The sequence below is a fragment of the Ascaphus truei genome, chromosome 19, assembly GCF_040206685.1.
Source record: "Ascaphus truei isolate aAscTru1 chromosome 19, aAscTru1.hap1, whole genome shotgun sequence".
Classification (NCBI taxonomy): Eukaryota; Metazoa; Chordata; class Amphibia; order Anura; family Ascaphidae; genus Ascaphus; species Ascaphus truei.
Window position 1 is genome coordinate 40,587,579 of NC_134501.1, and position 24,000 is coordinate 40,611,578.

Sequence of the window (24,000 nt, forward strand, 5' to 3'; positions counted from 1 at the left end):
CCAATATCCTGCACTCATGTCGACTGTCCTACCACCCATTGTGGCCAAGCACTGCCATCTCCTGCACTTACTCCCTCACCTGCCTTCTCTGTAACTCTCCCCCATCATACCACTTAGATTGTAAGCTCTTCGGGGCAGGCATTTCCTTTTGGACTGTCTGACTTTGCAGAGCTTATTGTATTATTAAAATTCTCTGTCCTGTATTGTCTTTGTGAAGCGCTGAGTACACTGTCTGCGCTTTATAAATAAAGATATAAATACATTCCTCCCCCTCTGTGACAGACCGAGCCGCCTCTCACTCGCCCAGGAAACACAGGGAGGGGGGTATAATGGCAGTGGAGACAGCTAGGAGTGGATTAGATAAATAGGAGAGGAGGGAGTGCAGTGTGCACAGAGAAGCAGCCACAGTAAGGCAGGGAGTGCAAGGAAGGGAGGAGAGAGTGAAAAGAGGAGCAGGGCATGATGGAGGGGAGAGGGAAAGAGGGCCCACAAGGAGAGGAAAAGAAAGAGATAGCTAGGAGAGGAGGAGCCAGAGAGACTGCAAGGAGGGGAGGCGCCAGAGAGACTTCAAGGGCGGAGGGAATGGAGAGCAGTGTTCACATCAGGCAGGAGGGAGTGCAAAGCGAGGGGAGGGGAGACCGCAAGGTGAGTAGGAAGAGGAAACAGAGACAGCAAGGAGAGGAGAAGACAGATTAGATGGAAGTGTAGTGTGCACAGAGAGGAGCAGACTGAGGACCCGCCATTCTGGCGGTTCAGACCCCTTAACCCTCACCTTTCCTCTTGGTTCTGGAGACACGAGGAAAAGGTGTTACAACGTCGGTTTGTGGGCAGTGCGGTCGGTTCCCCAGCTTGCAGTTCCTGTTCCGCGGCCCCAGTCTGGCGATGGAGGCACGCGGGCGGTACGCGGGCTCCCTGGTTTCCCTCTGGTCCAGCCTCCGGACTCTGCCCCCGTCCTGACGACAGCAGTACGCGGCGTGTCAATCACTCACGGGACTCCCGTCCTCCCTTGGGTCCCGCCTCCGGTCTCCGCCCCCGAACTGACGCGGGTGCCGTGGCGCGTGATCGGGTTGCCTGTCGGGTACGCCGGTGACGCGCAGTGCACGTGCATCTGCTAAGGATCCCGCCCCCACTCCTAATTGGACGGCACAATAGGACGCACCTGCTCGACCCAGCAGCCTATCAGTGGGTGACTTGTTGCGCACTCGCATTCTCTCACATACTTGCACTCTCTTTCACACGTGCGCTCGCACTCAATCTCACACCCGCGAACTCGTACTCAATCTCGCGCTCTCTCAAAACATGTGCGTAATATTCACTCTCTGTCACACAGGCACTCTCACACTCTCACACACATGTGCACTCTCGCACACTCACGTGCACTCTCACACGTGCATTCTTGCACACTCACGCGTGCACACTCTCACACGTGCACTCTCACACTCTCACACGTGCACTCTCGTACTCTCACACGTGCACTCTCGCACTCTCACACGTGCACTCTCGCACTCTCACACGTGCACTCTCGCACTCTCAAACGTGCACTCTCTCACACGTGCACTCTCTCACAAGTGCACTCTCTCACAAGTGCACTCTCTCACACGTGCACTCTCGCACTCTCACACGTGCACTCTCGCACTCTCACACGTCCACTCTCGCACTCTCACACGTGCACTCTCGCACTCTCACACGTGCACTCTCGCACTCTCACACGTGCACTCTCGCACTCTCATACGTGCACTCTCGCACTCTCTCACACGTGCACTCTCGCACTCTCTCACACGTGCACTCTCTCACACGTGCACTCTCTCACACGTGCACTCTCGCACACTCTCACACGTGCACTCGCACTCTCACACGTGCACTCTCGCACACTCTCACACGTGCACACTCTCGCACTCACACGTGCACTCTCGCACTCACACGTGCACTCTCGCACTCACACGTGCACTCTCGCACGTGCACGCTCTCTCGCACGTGCACTCTCACGTGCACTCATGCTCACTCGCACGGGCACTCACTCGCACGGGCACTCACTCGCACGGGCACTCTCTCGCACGGGCACTCTCTCGCACGGGCACTCTCTCGCACGGGCACTCTCTCGCACGGGCACTCTCTCGCACGGGCACTCTCTCGCACGGGCACTCTCTCTCTTTTGCACGGGCACTCTCTCTCTTTTGCACGGGCACTCTCTCTCTTTTGCACGGGCACTCTCTCTCTTTTGCACGGGCACTCTCTCTATTTTGCACGGGCACTCTCTCTCTTTTGCACGGGCACTCTCTCTCTTTTGCACGGGCACTCTCTCTCTTTTGCACGGGCACTCTCTCTCTCTCTTTCGCACGGGCACTCTCTCTCTCTCTTTCGCACGGGCACTCTCTCTCTCTTTCGCACGGGCACTCTCTCTCTCTTTCGCACGGGCACTCTCTCTCTCTTTCGCACGGGCACTCTCTCTCTCTTTCGCACGGGCACTCTCTCTCTCTTTCGCACGGGCACTCTCTCTCTCTTTCGCACGGGCACTCTCTCTCTTTCGCACGGGCACTCTCTTTCTCACGGGCACTCTCTCTTTCGCACGGGCACTCTCTTTCGCACGGGCACTCTCTCTTTCGCACGGGCACTCTCTCTTTCGCACGGGCACTCTCTCTCTCGCACGGGCACTCTCTCTCTCGCACGGGCACTCTCTCTCTCTCTCACGGGCACTCTCTCTCTCACGGGCACTCTCTCTCTCACACACGGGCACACTCAATCTCACACACGGGCACACTCAATCTCACACACGGGCACACTATCTCTGTCACTCGTTCACTCTCTTTCTCTCTGTCACGGGCACTCTCTCTCTGTTACACGTCTCTCTCTCTTTCTCTCTGTCACGGGCACTCTCAATCTCTCACATGGGCACTCTCTCTTTCTCTCTCTTTCACACGGGCACTCTCTCACTGTCACACGGGCACTCTGTCTCTCTCTCTTTGGCTCTCACACACACGGGCACTCTCTCTCACACTCGAGCACTCTCACATGGGCACTTTCTCTCTCAAACACACAGGCACTCTCTCTCTCACGCGGGCACTCTCTCTCACACACACGGGCACTCTCTCTCACACGGGCACTCTCTCTCACACGGGCACTCTCTCACACGGGCTCTCTCTCACACACACGGGCACTGTCACACACGGGACACTCACATGGGCACTCTTTTTCTCTCTCTCTCACACGGGCACTCTCACTCTCATACGGGCACTCTCACGCGCTTTCTCAAATGCACACTTTCACTCGTGCTCTCGCACTCAAACGCGCACTTTCATGCTCGCATGCACTCTTGCACTTTCTCGTATGCGCAGTGTTGCACTCTCGCACTTGTGCACATATGCGCTTGCACACTCACTCTGTCGCACTCTCACTCGCTCTCTTTAACGCTCGCACTCTCTTTCACGCTCGCACTCTCTTTCACGCTCGCACTCTCTTTCACGCTCGCACTCTCTTTCTCGCTCGCACTCTCTCTTTTTCGCGCACCCGCACTCTCTCTTTTTCGCGCACCCGTACTCTCTCTTTTTCACGCACCCGCACTCTCTCTTTTTTTTCGCGCACCCGCACTCTCTTTTTCGCGCTCTCGCACGCTTTCACTCTCGCACGCTTGCACTCTCGCACTCTCCCCCTCTTTTGCACTCCCCCTCTTTTGCACTCTCCCCCTCTTTTGCACTCTCCCCCTCTTTTGCACTCTCCCCCTCTTTTGCACTCTCCCCCTCTTTTGCACTCTCGCACTATTTTGCACTCTCGCACTATTTTGCACTCTCGCACTCTTTTGCACTCTCGCACTCTTTTGCACTCTCGCACTCTTTTGCACTCTCGCACTCTTTTGCACTCTCGCACTCTTTTGCACTCTCGCACTCTTTTGCACTCTCGCACTCTTTTGCACTCTCGCACTCTTTTGCACTCTCGCACTCTTTTGCACTCTCGCACTCTTTCCCACTCTCGCACTCTTTCCCACTCTCGCACTCTTTCCCACTCTCGCACTCTTTCCCACTCTCGCACTCTTTCCCACTCTCGCACTCTTTCCCACTCTCGCACTCTTTCCCACTCTCGCACTCTTTCCCACTCTCGCACTCTTTCCCACTCTCGCACTCTTTCCCACTCTCGCACTCTTTCCCACTCTCGCACTCTTTCCCACTCTCGCACTCTTTCCCACTCTCGCACTCTCGCACGCTTTCGCACTCTCGCACGCTTTCGCACTCTCGCACTCTCGCACTCTCGCACTCTCTCGCACTCTTTCGCACTCTCGCACTCTTTCGCACTCTCGCACTCTTTCGCACTCTCGCACTCTTTCGCACTCTCGCACTCGCTCTTTGTCCCACGTGCTTGCACATACGCCACTGTCGGTTGCCTTAGGCTCTAAATGGGACCGCAGGTCCCCGCAGCCGGTGGGGACGGGGTTAAAGGTGACCTGGTGGGGGGGGACTAGGCAACCCACTTCCGTGTTCTCCCCTGTGTGGGAGCAGGCGCTGCTGCAGGAGGTTCTGTAATCTGATCCCGGCCATTACGCTGCTGTGTGCTGCAGCGGGCGGGAGGGGAAGCTGCAGGCAGGAAACCCTCCGAGAGCCCACACTTTCCAACGGCGGCCGGGGCCTGCAGCTCTCCCGTCCCCGCTGCTGCCTGTCTGCAGGGTGACGGGGCACACCCTCCCTCGCCTTCCCAAACGTGGCGCGGGAAGCCGTGGGCTGTTGCCGGATGCGGGAGTCGTCCTGCACGGAGCTGTAAGTCCTCCCCGCACACCGGGACACGGGCTTACTACCTGCCGGGATTTGCCAGGGCAGGCCGGGGTCTGCCCCTGGTAATAAGAAATTTGGAAGGCGGTGGGACGTGAGGTACAATGTGGGTGCCTCAGAGGGAGACCTTTTTAGAAAGCCGGTAAAGAGTAGTGGTGCTGAGCGCGGCTGGGATGGCGGTACTATGCTGGTAAGAGACCTACCTACGAGTTATTGATACTATAGACCAGGGGTTGCCAGTCCTCAAGGGCGACCAACGGGCCAGGTTTTCAGGCTATGCCTGCTTCAGCACAGGTGGCTCAATCAGAGGCTTAGTCGAAGACCTGTGCTGAAGCTGGGACTGATTGAGCCACCTGGGCGGAAGCTGGGACTGATTGAGCCACCTGTGCTGAAGCTGGGAGTGATTGAGCCACCTGTGCTGAAGCTGGGAGTGATTGAGCCACCTGTGCTGAAGCTGGGAGTGATTGAGCCACCTGTGCTGAAGCTGGGAGTGATTGAGCCACCTGTGCTGAAGCTGGGACTCATTGAGCCACCTGTGCTGAAGCTAAACTTATTAAGCCATCCGTGCTGAAGCAGGGACTGATTGGGCTTCCTGAGCTGAAGCAGGCACTGATTGAGCCACCTGTGCTGAGGCTGGGACTTATTGAGCCACCTGTCCTGAAGCTGGGACTGCTTGAGCCACCTGTGCTGAAGCTGGGATAGCCTGAAAACCTGACCTGTTGGTGGCCCTTGAGGACTGGAGTTGAGCCCCCTGACCTAATCCTGTGTGTTCTGGTTGATTCTGCGCATTTGTATAACACTATAGAACCCCCAGCACGCTCTCACATGTCTTCGTTCTTCTAATTACCACTAGGTACGCTGTCTAAAGCGCCAATGAATTCCATAGCGCAGTACAATGAGGGTGAAAAAATGATTTTGGGGTACAGATGCCAGCCTGTCTGGGGGTGAATGAACCATCTTTACTTCTTTTGAACAAATGTATTTATTGTCTCTCAAAAAGCCTTGTTACACAATCATTGGATTGTTAGAAATATATATCTGTACTATAATTCTAAGTTGGATTCCGTTTTCCATTTGTTTGTATGTCAGAAGAATTGAAATCTCACAAACGGCACCACATAGCACCACGAAAATGTCACTTTACATTCTGCTGCGGATTTGAGATCAACGCAACTATTTTGAGCTTCCAATGTCACTCACCTCCCAAATTATGGACATTCTAATGTCCAGCAAATCTCTTAGTGCAGGAGAGGGGGCGTGGCTACTAAGGAAGGGGGCGTGTCCTTGCCTGGATCGAGCGTGTGTCATGTGCAGTGATTCTCAACCGGGGCTCCATGGAGCAGTGTCCCTGGCTCCCCCCCCCTACGCTCTCCTCCTCCCTCCTCGGAGCGTGCTCTAGCAGCCCGGCACTTGGGGGAGCAGGGGGGCGAGAGGCTGCTGCTTCTACTTACATGTATGTGAGTGAGGGAGGGAGAGAGGCTACTTTTGCTTGCTGCAAACTTTGTGTGTGTCACACTGTGTCAGTGTGTTAGTGTGTGTCAGTGTGTGTGAGCTAGTGTGTGACTGAGACAGAGTGTGTGTGTGTATAGAGAGAGGCGCAGAGGGAGTGGAGGGAGGCGCAGAGGGAGGCGCAGAGGGAGGGGGAGAGAGATCGATCCGTGGGGAGTGATGTGAGATGCAGGGGGGGGTGATGTGAGATGCAGGGGGGGGGGTGATGTGAGATGCAGGGGGGGGGGTGATGGGAGATGTTTAAACCAAAATCATTACAAAATATATACACATTGTTAATTCAAAAGTATGAGTTAATTATTATTTATTACCCCCACTGCTTTACACATCTATTTTGTGATTTACCCCTGTCGAACATGTCATCCAGATAGGGGTTCCCCGAAATTTTACAAAATACTTAAAGGGTTCCTCCAAACAAAAAAGGTTGGGAATCACTGGTCATGTGAGATGTGCGGGGGAGATGTGCCAGCGGGAGGGGGGGGAGATGTTCCAACGGGGGGGAGGGGGGGGGAGATGTGCCAGCTAGCGGGGGGGAGATGTGCCAGCTAGCGGGGGGGGAGATGTTCCAACGGGGGGGAGGGGGGGGAGATGTGCCGTCACTGGGGGGAGATGTACCAACGGGGGGGTGGGGGGGAAACAAAAGACGGAGAGGAAAAAGCGCAGAGGGATTTGGATACGCACGGGAGCAGCAGCAGCCGCCGCCGCCGGTCTGACCTTTCCTCGCGTATCCGCTTTGTTAGAGCAGCAGCCGCCATGAGTGACGTGGATGAGAAGCAGTTCGAGGGCAGAGTGAGTATACCGAGCAAGGACCCTCCTGTACAGCAGCACGTATTTCATGTGTATATGTTCGCGTTGGTCAGTCCCCGGGGCAGTGACTGGCGCAGACCTGTCCCAGTAATAAAACAAATAATATGACCAGAAAGTTGTGCGAATCCGGATTAAACATCCTTTTACGGGTGGCAGGGGTGTTTGCTGTGAGGCAATGGTCAGTGGCTATGAGGTGATGGCGTGTGTGTCTGTCACAAGATGGCTCCTGTCTGCCACACAGAGGAGTGGGGGCTTCTCAGATATATATCCTTATACACCCAATAAATATACCGCAAAACAAACCACATGTAGAACAATTTGTTTAGTGCGATCACTATTGTGTATATTTTCATCTCTACAAATAAAGTTTCCCTATAAATGCTGAAGATGTGCCGCAGGGGGGGGGGGGAGGGAGGGGAAGGGGGGCGCTGGGGAGATGTGCTGCCAGCGGGGGCGGAGGCATATATTCAATATTACATTCCCCGGGCGAAGCTAATATATATATGCCGTGGTGCCGTGACCACGGCTGAGTGAGTAGGCCAGTTTATAAAAACACAATGGTGGCCATCTTTAATAGGCCCTGAAGAAAATTATATATATATATATATATATATATATAATTTTCTTCAGGGCCTATTAAAGATGGCCGCCATTGTGTTTTTATAAACTGGCCTACTCACTCAGCCGTGGTCACGGCACCTCCGTGAGCTCGGCACCAGCGCGTGTGTTGTGTGATATTTGTTAAAAGCGCAATCCCATTTTAGGCTTCACACGGGTGATTGGGAAACGGGCGATAAAACTGACCCGGGGAATGATGGGGAATTGGGGAGGTGGGCTTTCAATATTTTAAGAGCTGTGTGTGTCTGTCTGTCTGTCTGTCTGTCTCTCGGATACACACACCAGACTGACTCGGGCACATACACACAGCCCAGACTGACTCGGACACGCACACACACGCCAGTCTGACTCTGGGACACAGACGCCACACTGACACGGACATACATGCCAGACTGACTCGTACACACACACACACACATGCCAGATTGACTCGGACACACACACAAACACCAGACTGACTCGGACCCCCCCCCATACACACATATGCCAGGCTGACTCGGACACACACCAGACTGATTCAGGGACGCACACACAAACGCCGGACTGACTTGGGGACACACACGCCAGACTGACTCCGACACAAACACACACCCATATTGCACACCTTATATAAGCAGATCGCGGCCAATGTAGGCGAATCAAAAATAGAAAAAAGTTTTTCGTGCATAAGTCCAAAAATCCAAGTGTGTGTGTCCGTATGTCCGAATCAGTCTGGTGTGTGTGTTATTATGTAAAGACAGTTAGCTGACACGTGTGTGTGTGTGTGTGAAGACGGTGAGATGAGGCTTGAGGTGTGTGTGTGTGTGTGTGTATAAAGACGGTGAGATGAGACTTGTGTGTGTGTGTGTGTGTGTGTGTGTGTGTGTGTGTGTGTGTGTGTGTGTGTGTGTGTGTGTGTGTGTGTGTGTGTGTGTGTGTGTGTGTGTGTGTGTGTGTGTGTGTAGACGGTGAGATGAGACTTGGAAGAGGGTGTGTGATTTCCTCTGGCTTCTCCCTTCTGTCTGATTTCTCTGTGTGTTCAACAAGAGTTTGCGCAGGCAGAGGCGGCACTCTCCTCTCTCCGTATTCCCCATTCTGAGATCCCAATAATAAGTAACACAGGAGGGAGAGGGAGGAGGGGATATGAGACCTTTTTATTGGACCAACAAGTGGTTGATCTGTTACAAGCTTTTCAACCTCTCCTGGTCCCTCATCGGGTATGGCAGGAATACAGCAACACAATACACAGTGTGTGTAACAGGGAGCTCTGGTTACAATGGCTGCAGACAGGAAGTGTGACATAAGATAATGTACAAGCACGTAGCCTGCTGGGAAAATGAACCGTACGCATAAAAGGCTTTTCTCTATAGAAATGTATAATCAATCAACTCAATAATAAGAAAGTTCTTCTTGCAGGATCAATCCAAGCAGCTTAAAGAAAATAACAAATCTTTCTTTTGTTTGAATATACACCGCCTTTGTTTGCCTTTATTGAAAACTACCTAAGCTGACGATCGATTGGTTCTCCCGATCAGCACAATCCTGCTTCCCAGGGTTCACTAAATGGCTGCCTTCCAGTTTTAATCAATCCTTCAGTCAGTGTAACTCAGCAGCTACAATGTATTGTAATATTACTAAGGTAACATGATCTATTGTTACAGTTTGCAGCTCAAACTGCTGGGAACATTGGCAACAAATGATCCCAAACAGGAAAGTGTTACAGATATCTTGCACTGCTGGGGAGGTGGGCTAAACCTGCTATAGAAATGAAAGGATGCTCAGTATATTAACACTCATTACAAATAGCATTGAGTTGAATTTTAAAATAAGGAAGTATCTAATACTACAGAACGGATTCATTAAAAAACAAACAAAAAAAACACACGTAGGATATTGTATGGTTTGCACCTTTAAAGCAAACATTTAAATGTGGTTATTTGGAAATTTAAGGTCAATTACAAATGTTAAAAAAAACTGACAACAAAATCCCCATTTCCCCAGTGACAGTGTTAATTAGTGCTGTGTAAGTAACACTTTGTGTCTCACTGTGGTTTACTAATCACTTTCGTCTTTCAGCTGCATACAATAGACTTTCACAAACCTTGTTATTGTCTGAATATTATACTTGTGACACGCGCGCTGCTAAGCGAGACGCGCACTGCTAAGTGACACACGCACTGTTAAGTGACACACGCACTGCTAAGCGACACGCACTGCTAAGCGCGACGCGCACTGCTAAGCAACACACGCACTGCTAAGCGACACACGCACTGCTAAGCGACACACGCACTACTAAGCGACACGCGCTGCTAAGCGACACGCGCTGCTAAGCGACGCGCGCTGCTAAGCGACACGCGCACTGCTAAGCGACGCGCACTAATAAGCGACACGCACTGCTAAGCGACATGCGCACTGCTAAGCGACGCGCACTGCTAAGCGACACGCACTGCTAAGCGACACGCACTGCTAAGCAACACGCACTGCTAAGCGATACGCACTGCTAAGCGACACGTGCACTGCTAAGCGACGCGCGCTGCTAAGCGACACGCGCACTGCTAAGCGACACGCGCACTGCTAAGCGACACGCACTGCTAAGCGACACGCGCACTGCTAAGCGACGCGCGCTGCTAAGCGACACGCACACTGCTAAGCTACACGCGACACGCGCACTGCTAAGCGAAACACGCACTGCTAAGCGACACACGCACTGCTAAGCGCCACACGCACTGCTAAGCGACCCACGCACGCTGCTAAGCGACGCGCACGCTGCTAAGCGACGCGCACGCTGCTATACGATGCGCACGCTGCTAAGCGACGCGCACGCTGCTAAGCGACACGCACGCTGCTAAGCGACACGCACGCACTGTTAAGTGTTCGAGACGGTGTTAAAAGGTTTAGATTTACCATGGGGAAAGAGCAAATTATAATATTGGGTATTTCACTACATTACACTACATAAATATATACTACAGGTATTAAAGTACTAATACTTCCTGTGAATACTCGCAGGTTCTCTGACAGTTGTGTGTATTGATTATTTGTATAACGCCGGGATATTCTGCGGCGCGGCCCAGAGATTTGCTCGTTGCATTCAAAGTGAGGAGAAATGGATACAGACGGCAATGAGGCCCTGATCCCGGGAGCTTACACTCTAGAGCCAGGGGGCCAACTCCAGCCCTCAAGGGCAACCAACAGGTCAGGTTTTCAAGCTAACCCTGCTTCAGCACAGGTGGCATAGTCTTTGACTGAGCTACTGTTTGAGCCACCTGTGCTGAAGCAGGGATATCTTGAAAACCTGACCTGTTGGTGGCTCTTGAGCACTGGAGTTGGCCACCCCTGCTCTAGGGGGAATGAGGGATAATGTTGAAGCAAAATGAGAGTGGCTGCTGATTGTGGGATGGAACATGGCGCGGCCGCTGGTCCTGTTACAGCAGCCGTCCATTTGTATTTCCCCCCTTTAATATGTACATCAGTACAATCCATTGTTCTCCTATGATCGATCGGCAAAGATTCGGCTCGAGGGTTCACTAAATGGCTGTCAGGGCAGCAGAAGAAGACCAAAGATGCAAAGTTCTGTGGGGGGGAGATCATGTGACCAGGCAGTCACTAGATACTATTGGTGCACTGCTAGAGAGAGGGCGGGGCTCAAAAAGGGGTGTGCCAGAGTCTGTTTCAAAAGAGGAAGGGGATGTAACTTTGTAAATAGTTGCTATAGAAACAAAAAATGCTTGTTGCATTATAATACATTAGAAATTATTAGAAAGGAAACTTAATTGTGTTAAAGGCAACTTACATTTATTGGGAGTATTAAAAATATAATTATCACAGACAGACTTTGATGGCAGATGGGAACTACTTGGCCCGTGTAGCATGTATGTATAATGTTATTTTTGTTGTTTTCCCTAAATGTTGTAAAACTTTAGACCGTATGTAACAGGGACTTATTCCTGTTTAAATAAAGCAACCTCAGAGCTCAGAGAATCCAGCAGAGAGAGAGTTAATTGCAGTCACTCAATGGGTTGTTATGTATTAGTTTTTTGTTTGTTTCCTTATTTTCATCTTATGTAGTCTTAATAAAACTTTTTTAGCCCTCAACTTGGTGAGCTGATGGTGCATTTTTGGACTTTGGCGATTCTACTTTCCAATCTTCACCTTACATACTCAATTAACTAGTCTCCACCTGGATTAATGAGAGCTCTGTAAAAAGCCTGATGTGAGCAACAGGAGAGAGATTCCTTAGGCTAGGTCCCTGCTGCATAGCGAGCATAGCGAGCGCTGCAGGGACAAGAGCCGCCCCTCAATGGGGCCGGGCCCGCTACCCACCTTACTCGCCGTGTTGCGCGAACAGATTTCTCTGAAGACAGGAAATCTGTGCTCACAACTTGCGACGCCCCTCAGCGGTTTAGTCAGAGGGTGAACCTGCCGGGTGATGTCATGGCCACACCCCCCACCACGCCCCGTCTTTCCACCTGCAGCTCACCGCGGACCAGGGATCTCAGCTGCACGCGCCGCCAGCCTGGCAGGCGCGTGTGCAGCGCCGACACCGGGTCCTCAGCCTTAGCTCACATTTGGGCTGACAGGAGGAGAGCAGAGAAGCCTGCACACAGACACTGTCTTGAGCACAAAGGCTATGCAGAGATCTAGTCACCCTGAGACCTTTCTCATTCCATCCCCCTCACCTATCCCTTGGAATTCACTCTCACCCACATTGGTTCCCCTCTCGTCCATGTCTTTAATTCCTCCCTGACCTCTGGCATTTTCCCCTCCATCTTTAAGCACACGGTGGTTGCCCCTATTCTCAAGAACACCCCAGACCCTACGTGCCTTACTAACTACCTCCCTGTATCCCTCCTGCTGTTTGCCTCCAAACTGCAGAACGTCTCGTGTTCTCCCGGATCATCAACTTTCTACATTCCCCGGCCCTCCTGGACGGAATGGGACCGCCGCTGGCGCTCTTCCGCCACAGTGACATCTCGCCACAGAGAGAGAGAGCTGTGGGTGGGCGGGACATTTATAAATGGCGCTGCGAGCACACGGGACATTGGCGTTTAAAGATGACATCAGAGCATGCGCGCCAAAATCTGAAGTGGTGAGGTGTCCCGGCGGCGACATGCGTGGCGGTGGTTTGGTTGTGACCAAACGTCCTAGACTCCTTTTACAATTCAGGTTTCATACAGCTCATTCAGAGGCTGTACTCACTAAAGCCTCGTCCATAGTGTAAGATACGGAGCGAGCTACATAGCTCACGCTACAAACAAACGTGTGTATTTCAAAGTGCATGGCCATAGTGAGCGCGAGCTTGCACGTGAGTATGGCCTGGGACATAGTAGGATCAGCCTTGCTGAGGCGCACTCACGCTCAGCACTGAGCCCCTGCAGCCGCAATGAGAACGGCTTTAGCAGGGGCTCGCGCACGCTTCTGCACACTTGCGGAAGCGTGTGTGTTACCAAGATTTCAGATTTGGCGCTCGCTGGAGCGCAGGGCCGGTCACGTGAGCGGTTCGCCCAATGAGGGCGAACCAGCTCCGTGACGTCACTGGCCTGCCCCCAGACACGCCCACGGACGGCGCGCGCTCTAAGGCCAGGGAAAGCACCGCTTTCCCTGAGCCTCAGCGCGCCTCCGCGCGGGCAAAGTGTCTATACCCGAGGCTTTACAAGGATACCAAAAGCAGAGGAGACAAACTTGTTTGCTATTGCAGCGAGACAGCATGGTCATGTGACCAGCTAACAGCCAATGAAAATGTAGTAAGCTCTTCTGCCTGGATACTGTTCAGATGACTTTCGGTCAGTTGCGTTGTGCTTGCTGTGAGAATATGGATATCTCAACTATTGAAAATGTGATTTCTGAGGTTTACAAACGTGAACATTTAATTCATACCCAGGCAGAAATAGCAATGATAATGTATGGAGAGAAATTTCTGATGTATTGTCCATTACTTGTATATAATTGTTAATGAATTTTTTTGTAGTGTACAATGCTTACTTCAATGCATCACATTTTTTTTTTTTTTTTTTTTTTTTTTTTTTTTTAAACAAGGTATGTTTTCATGCCTGACATAGTGTGTATATATACAGAGCTTGAGAAGAGCTTGAGAAAAGACCTAGTCTGAAACGTACGTTGCTCTGTTTTGGAGACTGTATGACTGTCCTGTTTTTTTGATTAAACCTTTTTTCTACATGTGAGTGCTGCAGATTTCCTTTTGTCCTCTCTATCTATCTATATATATATATACATAGACCATTCCCAGTAGAAGGCTGTGTGCCGAAACGCGTAGGAGCAGGTCCAGCAGGCAGGATCCCCTGGTTTGTCCCCTCTTTGGGTCACATTACCATGCTCTAACATCCCTCCTTGTTCCACCCTGAATGCACCGACCACACTGTACCTGACCATAGGTGATGTATCACTATCTCTAGCTATAGGCTAACATGTATTCTTAGGCTTTAATCTGTGTATCTCTGCTGTCACTTACCTGCCACTTATTGTCGCTTTAGACAAACTCTATATTGCAGGGGCTAGTAGGCATATTAGACTTCTTTGCAGATGATTACATAGCCTTAGCTGTGACTCTGATCTTTGCAGATGATTACATAGCCTTAGCTGTGACCATTTAGTCTGTTGGGTGTCACACCAGGTTTATTTTGTCAGGTGTTTCAGAATACTATCTGAGTGTATCCTGGGCATTTTCTTTGAGGGAATTGTTTAGCCTTGTAATGTACAGGGGATCCATGCTGTATTTTAAACATTTCTGTGCTTTGTTTTAACCATTTTTGTTCTGTGACAATACATTAATAAACCTTATGTGATTTGTACTGATACATATACTAGAGTGCTTTATTTAGGGCCTTTTTTCTCTCTCACTATCTATTACATTGCCCTTATAGCACCACCGACAACTCACTGTAGTTTGAAATTTTCCAGTGTCGGTATTTAGTTGTGTTTACATGTCTTGTGGATGCGGGGTCCTCTCTTTTTCTCTTGCATATATATACATACATACATACATACATACATACATACATACATACATACATACATACATACATATATATACATACATCAGGGCCCCGCTTTTTGGCGATCCGCCGATACGGCGGCACCGAGAAGGGGGTCGCCATCTTTGATTCTCCGTCGCGCATGCGCAGAATGGGCGGTTGCGCCCGGTGCGCATGCGCAGACCGGTGTCTGTGCGCGCAGACCATAGGCCGCGCATGCGCAGAACGGCAAAAACGCCGCTCTGTGCATGCACAGAACTGAAAATCGCTGGATCCGCTTTCCGGCGATTTTCACTATACGGCGGGCCCCTGGAACGGAACCAGTATATATATGTGTGTGTGTGTGTGTGTATATATGTGTGTGTGTGTGTGTGTGTGTGTATATATGTGTGTGTATATATATATATACACACACAGGTAAACCCCGTTATAACGCGGTGCTCGGGGTCCACCCCGAGACCACCGCGTTAGTAACGGGGTCGCGAAAAAAAAAATGGCTGCCGCATCGGCGCATATTCACCCCGCGGGACAGGAGATGGGAGCGGGGATGCCCCTCCGGTCCCGGCTTCCCCCTGTCACCGCGTGACAGGAGATGGGAGGGGGGATGCCCCTCCGGTCCCGGCTTCCCCCTGTCACCGCGTGACAGGAGATGGGAGGGGGGATGCCCCTCCGGTCCCCGCTTCCCCCTGTCACCGCGTGACAGGAGATGGGAGGGGGGATGCCCCTCCGGTCCCGGCTTCCCCCTGTCACCGCGTGACAGGAGATGGGAGGGGGATGCCCCTCCGGTCCCGGCTTCCCCCTGTCACCGTGTGACAGGAGATGGGAGGGGGGATGCCCCTCCGGTCCCGGCTTCCCCCTGTCACCGCGTGACAGGAGATGGGAGGGGGGATGCCCCTCCGGTCCCCGCTTCCCCCTGTCACCGCGTGACAGGAGATGGGAGGGGGGATGCCCCTCCGGTCCCGGCTTCCCCCTGTCACCGCGTGACAGGAGATGGGAGGGGGATGCCCCTCCGGTCCCGGCTTCCCCCTGTCACCGCGTGACAGGAGATGGGAGGGGGGATGCCCCTCCGGTCCCGGCTTCCCCCTGTCACCGCGTGACAGGAGATGGGAGAGGGGATGCCCCTCCGGTCCCGGCTTCCCCCTGTCACCGCGTGACAGGCAGCGGGATGGGAGGGGGGATGCCCCTCCGGTCCCGGCTTCCCCCTGTCACCGCGGGACAGGAGATGGGAGGGGGGATGCCCCTCCGGTCCCGGCTTCCCCCTGTCACCGCGTGACAGGAGATGGGAGGGGGGATGCCCCTCCGGTCCCGGCTTCCCCCTGTCACCGCGTGACAGGCCGCGGGACAGGAGATGGGAGGGGGGATGCCCCTCCGGTCCCGGGTTCCCCCTGTCACCGCGTGACAGGCCGCGGGACAGGAGATGGGAGGGGGGATGCCCCTCCGGTCCCGGCTTCCCCCTGTCACCGCGTGACAGGAGATGGGAGGAGGGATAACTTTGTGAAACTGTTCACTGTCTCCGGAAGACCGCTCACCCCCCCCCCCCCCCCCGCCGCAGCACAGGGCCCTCGCGTCGCAGTACAGGGCCCCCTCGCCCCGCCGTAGCGCAGGGTCGTCCTGCCACTCCGCCGCAGCGCAGGGCCCCGCCACCCCCCCACAGCACAATGACTTCCCACCCCCCGTCCCGGGCCGTACCGCCAACCTACCCCCACCTACCTGCCCCTCCCGCGCTGCACCGGGCCATCCCACCAGCCCCCGCAGCATCGGGGGCCCCTGCAGCCATCACCCCCCTCCACCGCAGCACCACCCCCACCGGCACGCAGCGCGCCCCCCCCCCCCTGCAGCCACATGCCTCACCAATCATCCCCAAGGTAAGGCTGATTTATGTTTATGTGTGTTGGGAGGGGTGTGTGTGTGTGTGTGTGTGCAGTGTGCAGTGTGCAGTGTGTGTCAGTGTGAGCAGTGTGTGTGCAGTGTGTCAGTGTGTGCAGTGTGAGCAATGAGCAGTGTGTGTCAGTGTGAGCAGTGTGTGTCAGTGTGTGCAGTGTGAGCAGTGTGTGTGCAGTGTGTCAGTGTGTGCAATGAGCAGTATGTGTGCAGTGTCAGTGTGAGCAATGAGCAGTGTGTGCAGTGTGAGCAGTGAGCAGTGTGTGCAGTGAGCAGAGTGTGTGCAGTGTGCAAAAAAAAAAGTGACATTTACTCTTCCCTTTCCTTCTGGGTAAAACTTGTCGCTTCCTCCTCCATAATATTGCCAAGATCGGCCCTTTCCTCCGCCCTTTCCTCTGTCTGTTCCTATGACATAGGAAAGGGCGGATCTTGGCAATATGCATGTCCTCTAACCCAGTGGTTCCCAAACTTTTTCAGCTCAAGGCTCCCCAAGGCGATCAGGATTTTTCCGTGGCTCCCAAAGTAAAAACAAAGTTGTATATACATACCTAACAGTTGCAGTGCGCAGTTGGTGTCTCTCTCAGGCACACACTCTCTCGGGCACACACTCTCACTCTCTCTTGCACACACTCTCACTCTCTCGGACACACTCTCAATCTCTCGGGCACACACTCTCACTCTCTCGGGCACACACTCTCACTCTCAATCTCTCGGGCACACTCTCAATCTCTCGGGCACACTCAATCTCTCGGGCACACTCAATCTCTCGGACTCTCTCTCTCACACTCTCTCTCACACTCTCTCTCTCACACACACTCTCTCTCACACACTCTCTCTCACACACTTTCTCTCACACACTCTCTCAGATACTCACTCTCTCAGATACACACTCTCTCTCACACACTCTCAGATACACACTCTCTCAGATACACACTCTCTCAGATACACACACACTCTCTCTCACTCTCACAGACACTCTCTCAGATACACACACACACACACACAGATATACATACACAGAGATATACACACACACAGAGATACACACATTGGAGAGCAGAGGCAGCGATGGATGTGAGTGACTGGGGGGGGGGGAGGAAAGGCAGGAGATCCGTCCAGGACAGGCAAATGTACAACTAACTCGCTCCCCCCAGCACCCCCGCTACCTTCTATCACCCGGGGCAGAAGGGGACGGGACACCGCGCAGCCACCACAAGACAGAGGAGCCAGGAGCAGGAAGGCAGACACACACACTCACCGTGTGCTCTGCACAAAGCGGAAGCCCCGCCCACGGCTTCCTCTGACCTGTAGCCAATCCCCTGCGGCCCTGCCGGCATTAAGGAGGGATGGTAGGGAGGGATAATCGGAGGGATGGTGGGGAGGGATAATCGCGGCGCCCCTCTAGGCAAGCCGCGGCGCACAGATTGGGAACCACTGCTCTAATGCATGTCCTTATCCTCTCCCGTCCGGAATACTGTAACATACTGCTAACAGGCTTCTCTGCCGCACAGCTTTCTCCTTATGCAATCTCTCAAAAATGTGGCTGCTAGAATCATTTCACTTTCTCCCAATACAGCCTCTGCTCATCTCCCCCTTAAATCCCTCTCCGGGCTTCCCACCAAGTTTTGGATCCCCTATAAAGATCTCCTTCTTACCTTTAAGGCTCTCCACTCATCTGCTCCTCCCTACATATCAGCTTTGATCTCTCGCTCTGACCCTGCTCGTCTCCTGCACTCTACTCATAACTGTCTCCTTTCCATCCCTTTCACCTCTACTGCTCTCTCACCTTAAAACCTTTTCCCTCACTGCTCCTTACCTGTGGGACTCCCTCAATTCCTTCAAACTCACCTGAAATGCTCCAAATAGCCTGGATTCATGACTACTGTCCCAAACCCACAGTCACTCCTACCAAGCACTGCCACCTACTGCACTTATTCCCTCACCTGCTGTCTCTGTAAGTTTCTCAACCATTAGATTGTAAGCTCTCCGGGGGCAGGGATTTCCTTTCCTATTGTCTGATTTATTTTGCACTTATTGCCCTATAATTCCCTATATTGTATTGTCTCTCTTTTAAAGTGCCAAGTACAGCTGTGGGCACTAGATAAATAAAGACATGCATACAATCCAGTCGAGTGTCATCTCTGTCCAACAACGGTCATGTCTTCTTGCGATATTTATTTATTTATAAAATGTTTTACCAGGAAGTAATCAATAAAGAGTTATGTCTTGCACACCTATAAATGTATAATATAAGCAATATACTTGCGATTTGAGGTACCGGTGCTCCGTGGTTCAGGGAAAAAACCTGTCTGGTGTAATTTCAAAGTATATGAACAAAGTGGAGGATCCAGGGCACTACGGATTTGTTGAAAATAAATTTATTCTAGGCACACACTAGAAATCCGTAGTGCCCTGGATCCTCCACTTTGTTCATTTACCAGGAAATAACACATTGAGAGTACCTCTTGTTTTCAAGTATGTCCTGGACATAGTTAATATGACAAATAATACATGGTTACAAATACAGTTACATAAATGAACAGGGTATACATTATATACAATACATTGCATGCACAGTTAGAGAAGATGTATATTATAGGCTTATTTAACAGTTACAGACCAGATTAAGATGTGAGACAGCCTTAGGCTAAGGCCCCACTGTCTCAGTCAGCGCGCCCGCACTGCAGACAGGCGGGGCGCTGACAGACACAGACCGCGATATGCGGTCTGTAGGGAGCGGGAGGGGGGCGGGATCTGATCGTGGTGCCGTCCACCCCCACACACACACATACACACACACATACACACACACATACACACACACACACACATATACATATACACATACACATACACATACACATACATACATACATACACACATACATACACACTCACACACACTCACACACTTTAACCCGCAGCTCCTTCCCTGCTCCCCACCCAAGGCGCCTCCCATCTAGCTCCTTCCCTCCCCTCCTCCCCATTGGCTAACACGTGACGCGTCAGCGTCAAAAATCATTAGGATCTTGCAGCATCGGCCGGCTGACGCGTCACAGTACGTAGTCAGCCCTGCCGGAAGGAGGCAGCGGGGGCAGGGACCATTCGTGCAAGGGTCTGGTGGTCCGCGGCCGCACACTACGTCTATACTAACTCAGACGGAGTGGAACGGAGGGGAGGCGCACCCACGCTGCGATACTCTTGCTAAAGCCTGAGCGTTTTCATGGCTTTGCAGAGTATGTAGCGGGTGCGATTTGGGGGCGTGGCAATAAAGATTTGGAGGCGTGGCAATGACGTTCCGGTGCGGACGTTACTTCCCTACCTCACATCCCGATCCACGGGCATTTTTTCAAATTCAGCATCTGAAGCACTGGGCAGACAAGTTCACTTCCCCCGGTATGGAAATTAACTTTAATTTTGTGTGTGTTGTGTATGTTGTTTGTGTTGTGTGTGTGTTTACCACCGGCATACCAAAAAAAAAAAATGGTGTGACTTTGAAAATATAATTTCACTTTGATTGGAGGAGACAGGTCACGTGATCATGCCATCGCGCAATAAATCACTTGCCTCTGTCTTCTTCAATTTTGTGCCGTTTTGAGCTCTGTCTGATGTGCGCTCTGGCGCCATCTATAGACAGTCTCAAAGAGGACAATACGTGTGATCGCGCAGCTTGGGTCCGCCTCCCCTCCGTTCCGCTCCGTCTTAGTAAGTATAGACGTAGCCTAAGTTTTGAAAGAACTTAAACTGGTGGTGAATATGAGAGTCTCTGGTAGGTTGTTCCAGTTTTGGGGTGCACGGTAAGAGAAGGAGCGTCCGGATACTTTGTTGAGCCTTGGGACCATAAACAGTCTTTTGGAGTCTGATCTCAGATAAGTGCTGCATGTGGCAGGGGTGAGGAGCTTGTTTAGACAGGCTGGTAGCTTGCCCAGAAAGTATTTGAAGGCAAGACAGGAAAGGTGAACTTTGCGCCTAGACTCAAGTGATGACCGATCTAGTTCTTTGACCATTTCGCAGTGATGTGTGTTGTAGTTGCAATGGAGAACAAAATGGCATATTGAATTGTAGAGGGTGTCAAGTTTGCCAAGGTGTGTTTGTGTTGTCGTGCCCTATACTATGTCCCCATAGTCTATAATTGGCATCAGCATCTGCTGTGCGATACGCTTTCTAACTAGCAGACTTAGGGAGGATTTGTTCCTATATAGTACACCTAGTTTAGGCATAGGTTTTGGATATCAGGGTATCAATGTGCAACCTAAATGTTAAATAGGAGGCAAACCATATGCCCAAATATTTGAAACTAGAAATAGGGGGCTAGGATAGTATTAGAGTTTGTTCTGATCTGGAGCTCATTCATAGGAACCTTTAGAAATGTAGCCTTGGTCCCAAATACCATTGTTACAGTTTTGTCCGTGTTTAAAAACAGTTTGTTTTGGGAAATCCAATTTTCAAGTCACAAACAGTCAGATTGAAGGATGTGTCCAAGGTCGGAGAGGTTAGGGCTGTGTGCATATAGGATTGTGCCATCCGCATACATGTGTATTGAAGCTTCCTTGCAAACTGTAGGAAGATCATTAATGAACACTGAGAAGAGTAGGGGCCCCAGAACAGAGCCTTGCGGGACACCACAGGTGATATCCAAGGGGTTGCAGTTAGAGCCTGAGATGGACACATGTTGGGATCTACCTGATAGGTTGGACTGAAACCAGTTTAAAGCATGCTTCCTATTCCGGAGCTCTGGAGTTTGTTTAGCAAGATAACATGATCAACAGTATTAAAAGCCTTTGCAAAATACCAGTAAGTTGTCCCAGTTCCATTCCACACTGGATCTTATTGCAAACTTTTAGCAGGTTAGTTACGGTGGAGTGTTTGGGGCGAAAGCCAGATTAGAATTGGCTAGGGACATTTTTCTTGGTATAGTAATCGCTTAGTTGGGAGTGAACACATTTTTCCATGACATTGGATAGTATTGGGAGAAGAGAGATTTGGCCTGTGGTTTGAGAGAGTGGTTTATGTCCCCACTTTTGAAGATTGGGACAACTCTGGCAGTTTTCCAGGTCTTGGGGATATGGCCTGCAGACAGGATAGAGTTGACTATGGAAGCAATTGGTTTGGCAATTGCTGGGTCACCAAGTCTTAGGAACTTAGAGTGTAATAAGTCAGGTCCATATTGGCTGCTTCGTTTTTATTTGAGGAGTGCTTGTGTAATCTCCTCTTCAGATACTGGGACAAATTGAAAATTGTGGGCAGTGTTGGGACAGGGTGGGTCTATAGGGGTACTCCCAGAATGAGATTCACTTATGTAGTTTGGGTTACGTTTTGCTAATAAGTTAGTAGCACACCCCACAAAATAGTCATTGAATTAATTTGCAATGTCAGGGGGATATGTCAGAGTAATATGCTCCTTAATGATTTTCCATTTTTGTTGATGGCTAGAAGCCTGGAATATATTGTTGATAACCTACCAAAAGTTAGCTGGATTTGATGTATTCTGGTGAAGATTGTCAGAGTAATATTGTGCTTTTCCGTGTCTTGTTTGCCTTGTGCACATGTTCCGCAGGCATCTGTAGTTAAGATCCTTGGTAGTGCCAGTTACTTTGTAGCTTTTCCACAACCCATCCCTATGATGGTAGAGCGATATAAGCTCGGTTGTAACCCACGGACAGTGGGCCCCTCGTACTCTTATTCTGCATAGTGGAGCATGGGTATCACAGAGTTTTAAGATCTCGGATTGGAAATAGTCGAGTGCAGAATCAGGGTCGGGAATTAAATCGATTCTGTACCAAGGGCAGTTGGTAAGGTCAGTCAGAAACTGTTGTGGGTTAAAGTTTCTAAATGTTCTAGTGAGGAGGACTTTAGGGCTTGATTGGGTGGTTTAATTTTCCTTACACAGTACACTATTCTGATCTCTCTGTGGGGGTACTCCAGGGCTCTGTCCTGGGACCTCTTCTCTTTTCTCTTTACACACTCTCTCCAGGTGACCTAATAACATCTTTTGGGTTTAATTATCACCTCTATGCTAACGACACACAAATATACTTTTCAACAGCCGACCTTACACCAGCTGTACAAACCAAAGTTTCTGAATGTCTCTCTGCTATATCATCCTGGATGGCCCTCCGCCGCCTTAAACTCAACATGGCTAAAACAGAGCTCCTCATACTTCTTCCCAAAACTGGCCCTACTACCTCCTTCCACATGACCAGGGAGGTTCCAGGCGGTTCCCCTCACCCCCCGCCTTGTACCCACATGCAACGTACAAATAAAGACAGGAAACGGGAGCTGGAGGTAAAATGGCCGCGGCTATTTATTTATACAGAAAACCTAATGGGGTAAATGCACTCCCTGCCAGAGTGTGCTCCTTTGACAGGAGGGGGAGGGGACGGTCAGCCGGCCCTCGAACCGCTGACCTCGTGTCCCCTACGCGAGCGGGCTCTCGAGGTCATGGATAACTGACCTTGCCCACTCGTACTCCCCCCGGGCTCAAACGGCCCAGCTCCCAGTCTGGCAAGAACAAGCACCTACCCCCCAAGAGCCGCCACCGACGGGTCTATTTAACCCCCCTTAAACTAGGCCCGTACCGCCAACCCTCCAGACCCTCTCGAAGCCCTCCCGGAAACTCAAATAAGTCTACCCCGCCTGGCATGCCTAGCAGCGGGACCGATGCTCCTCTACCGGCCTAGCCTGTCCTCTCCATTCCACCTGGGGCTGCCAATCGCGCCTGGAGCAGTAGTTACTCAACTTGCCATGCTTTTTAAAGATGCCCTGAGAATCGCTTTTTTCGCTGCACTATCCCTCACCCGGTCCCGGACCTACCCACCTCCGGAGCCGCAGGCCGCCCTTGCCCAGCGCTATCTGGGATTTCGCCTTTTTTACTGCTGCAGGCTTCTTACCCGCCCTCAGCGACCCCTGGGGAATAGACCCTGGCAGTGGACTGGGCCGCGCCTCCTCCCTTGCTCGCTCTGTGTCGCACACTGCAAGCCTTGACGCCTTGCCCTATCGCCTTGATGCCGCCCTAAACGCGACTCCTTACCATTACCTGATACGCCATATGCCGTACCTTCCACGGCGTGTCCCCATCAACCGCCCGCCGGGGCTGTTCCACCATCTGTGCAGTGCGTGATGCTGCCGGGTGGGTCCGCTACCGTGCCCCTGACCCCGGCCGTAGAATTGAAAGACACCGGGGTCCGACTGATGGCTGTTGGTACTGGAATGGGATTCGCGGTGCCAGTGACATCCGGCCATGGCCATTGTGGCTTCCCGTGAGGAAGAGACCTGGGCTGCGACTTGGTTAACCCTTCACCCGATGCCGGCTCCACGTAGTCGAACCAGGCTGGGTTCTCTGCTCTCCGAAACATGTTGGCACCAACCGCGGTTGCGGTTGGCCGTCTTGGTCTCCTTGGCCCTGCCGACTCTGCAGGCGAAATCCTGACAGTGACACCGCCCGCGTCAGCAACGGCGGC

At 51.8% G+C, this 24,000-nt stretch overlaps 1 protein-coding gene across 1 annotated transcript in view; it reads left to right on the plus strand.

The window, feature by feature from the left end:
- Nucleotides 1–567: 567 nt before the first annotated feature.
- Nucleotides 568–24,000, plus strand: part of CHD9 (chromodomain helicase DNA binding protein 9) — a 197,196-nt gene continuing 173,763 nt past the window's right edge. The window contains 1 exon segment of the mRNA XM_075577155.1: nt 568–645. Coding sequence (XP_075433270.1) covers nt 583–645 — 63 coding nt within the window. The 5' untranslated portion in view covers nt 568–582.